The sequence below is a fragment of the Buceros rhinoceros genome, unplaced genomic scaffold (genome assembly GCF_000710305.1).
Source record: "Buceros rhinoceros silvestris isolate BGI_N320 unplaced genomic scaffold, ASM71030v1 scaffold44141, whole genome shotgun sequence".
NCBI lineage: Eukaryota > Metazoa > Chordata > Aves > Bucerotiformes > Bucerotidae > Buceros > Buceros rhinoceros.
This window is the reverse complement of record NW_010393300.1, coordinates 1,541-2,334: the sequence shown is the minus strand read 5'-3', so window position 1 is coordinate 2,334 and position 794 is coordinate 1,541. Positions and strand designations below refer to the sequence as shown.

The 794-nt window shown below is 53.8% G+C and overlaps 1 protein-coding gene across 1 annotated transcript in view; it reads right to left on the bottom strand.

The window, feature by feature from the left end:
- The window catches only part of PSKH1 (protein serine kinase H1), a gene marked incomplete at its 3' end in the record, with an annotated part of 1,097 nt that extends 929 nt beyond the window's left edge, over positions 1 to 168 (bottom strand). The window contains exon 1 of the mRNA XM_010144793.1: positions 15 to 168. Within this exon, the coding sequence (XP_010143095.1) occupies positions 15 to 168 (154 nt within the window). The remainder of the gene's footprint in view (positions 1 to 14) is intronic.
- Between the last annotated feature and the right edge of the window lie 626 nt (positions 169 to 794).

Here is a 794-nt window from a genome sequence, read left to right as displayed (position 1 = left end):
GTGGCGGGGAGGGGAGGGCGAGCGGGCCTTGATGACAGCTCCGCCGTCATCCCTGATGAAGTGCTTGTAGATGTCACTGTGGCCTGTGTAAGGTTCGACTTTTTTAACCAGGTCGAGCTGCACATCTTTGGGGGGCTCGGGAAGCACTTTGCTTGTCCCACAGCCCATCACTGACAGGTGTTAATTCCCTGTCAAGGCATTTTCCCAGGGTGGCAGCAGCAGCAGCAACCACATCCACAGCGATTCCCACATTTGAACCTTGGGAAAAGAACGAGAAGAAACAGATAAATAAGAATTAAGGCAGCAAAGGTTCAAAAACTTCAGGAAAGAGTCGAGCATTGTCCTTAACTCTGTTTCGCCTGCTCAGCTCCAAATGTTGGAGTTCTATGGAGTTTCTAGTATCTCAGCACATTGTTCAGGCAACAAACCTTCCCAAGATTTTCTTTCTACTGAAGCCGTACTGGAGGCTCAAACCACTCACTGCTGCGCTCCTGGGGACCAGCGACCCTGCGCGGGAGGGAGCAGCTGAAGATGTATTTTACCGGTGAACTCGCTGCATCCCCGCAGACAGGCTTTTGTCAGCAACTCCTCCACCCCCCCAAACCCTGAGAAATCACGGTGGGCTCGGACATCCTGCAACACCCTAACCCAGCCCTGCTTTATTTCACATCTCCAGGTACCAAGCAGTGCGTCTGGGTTCCCATACGGAGCTGGGGGTAGGAAGGGGAATTCCACAGCTGTGCCAGCCTGGAGCAACGGGAGGTCTCGCTCCCCACGCTGCATTCCAGCACAAC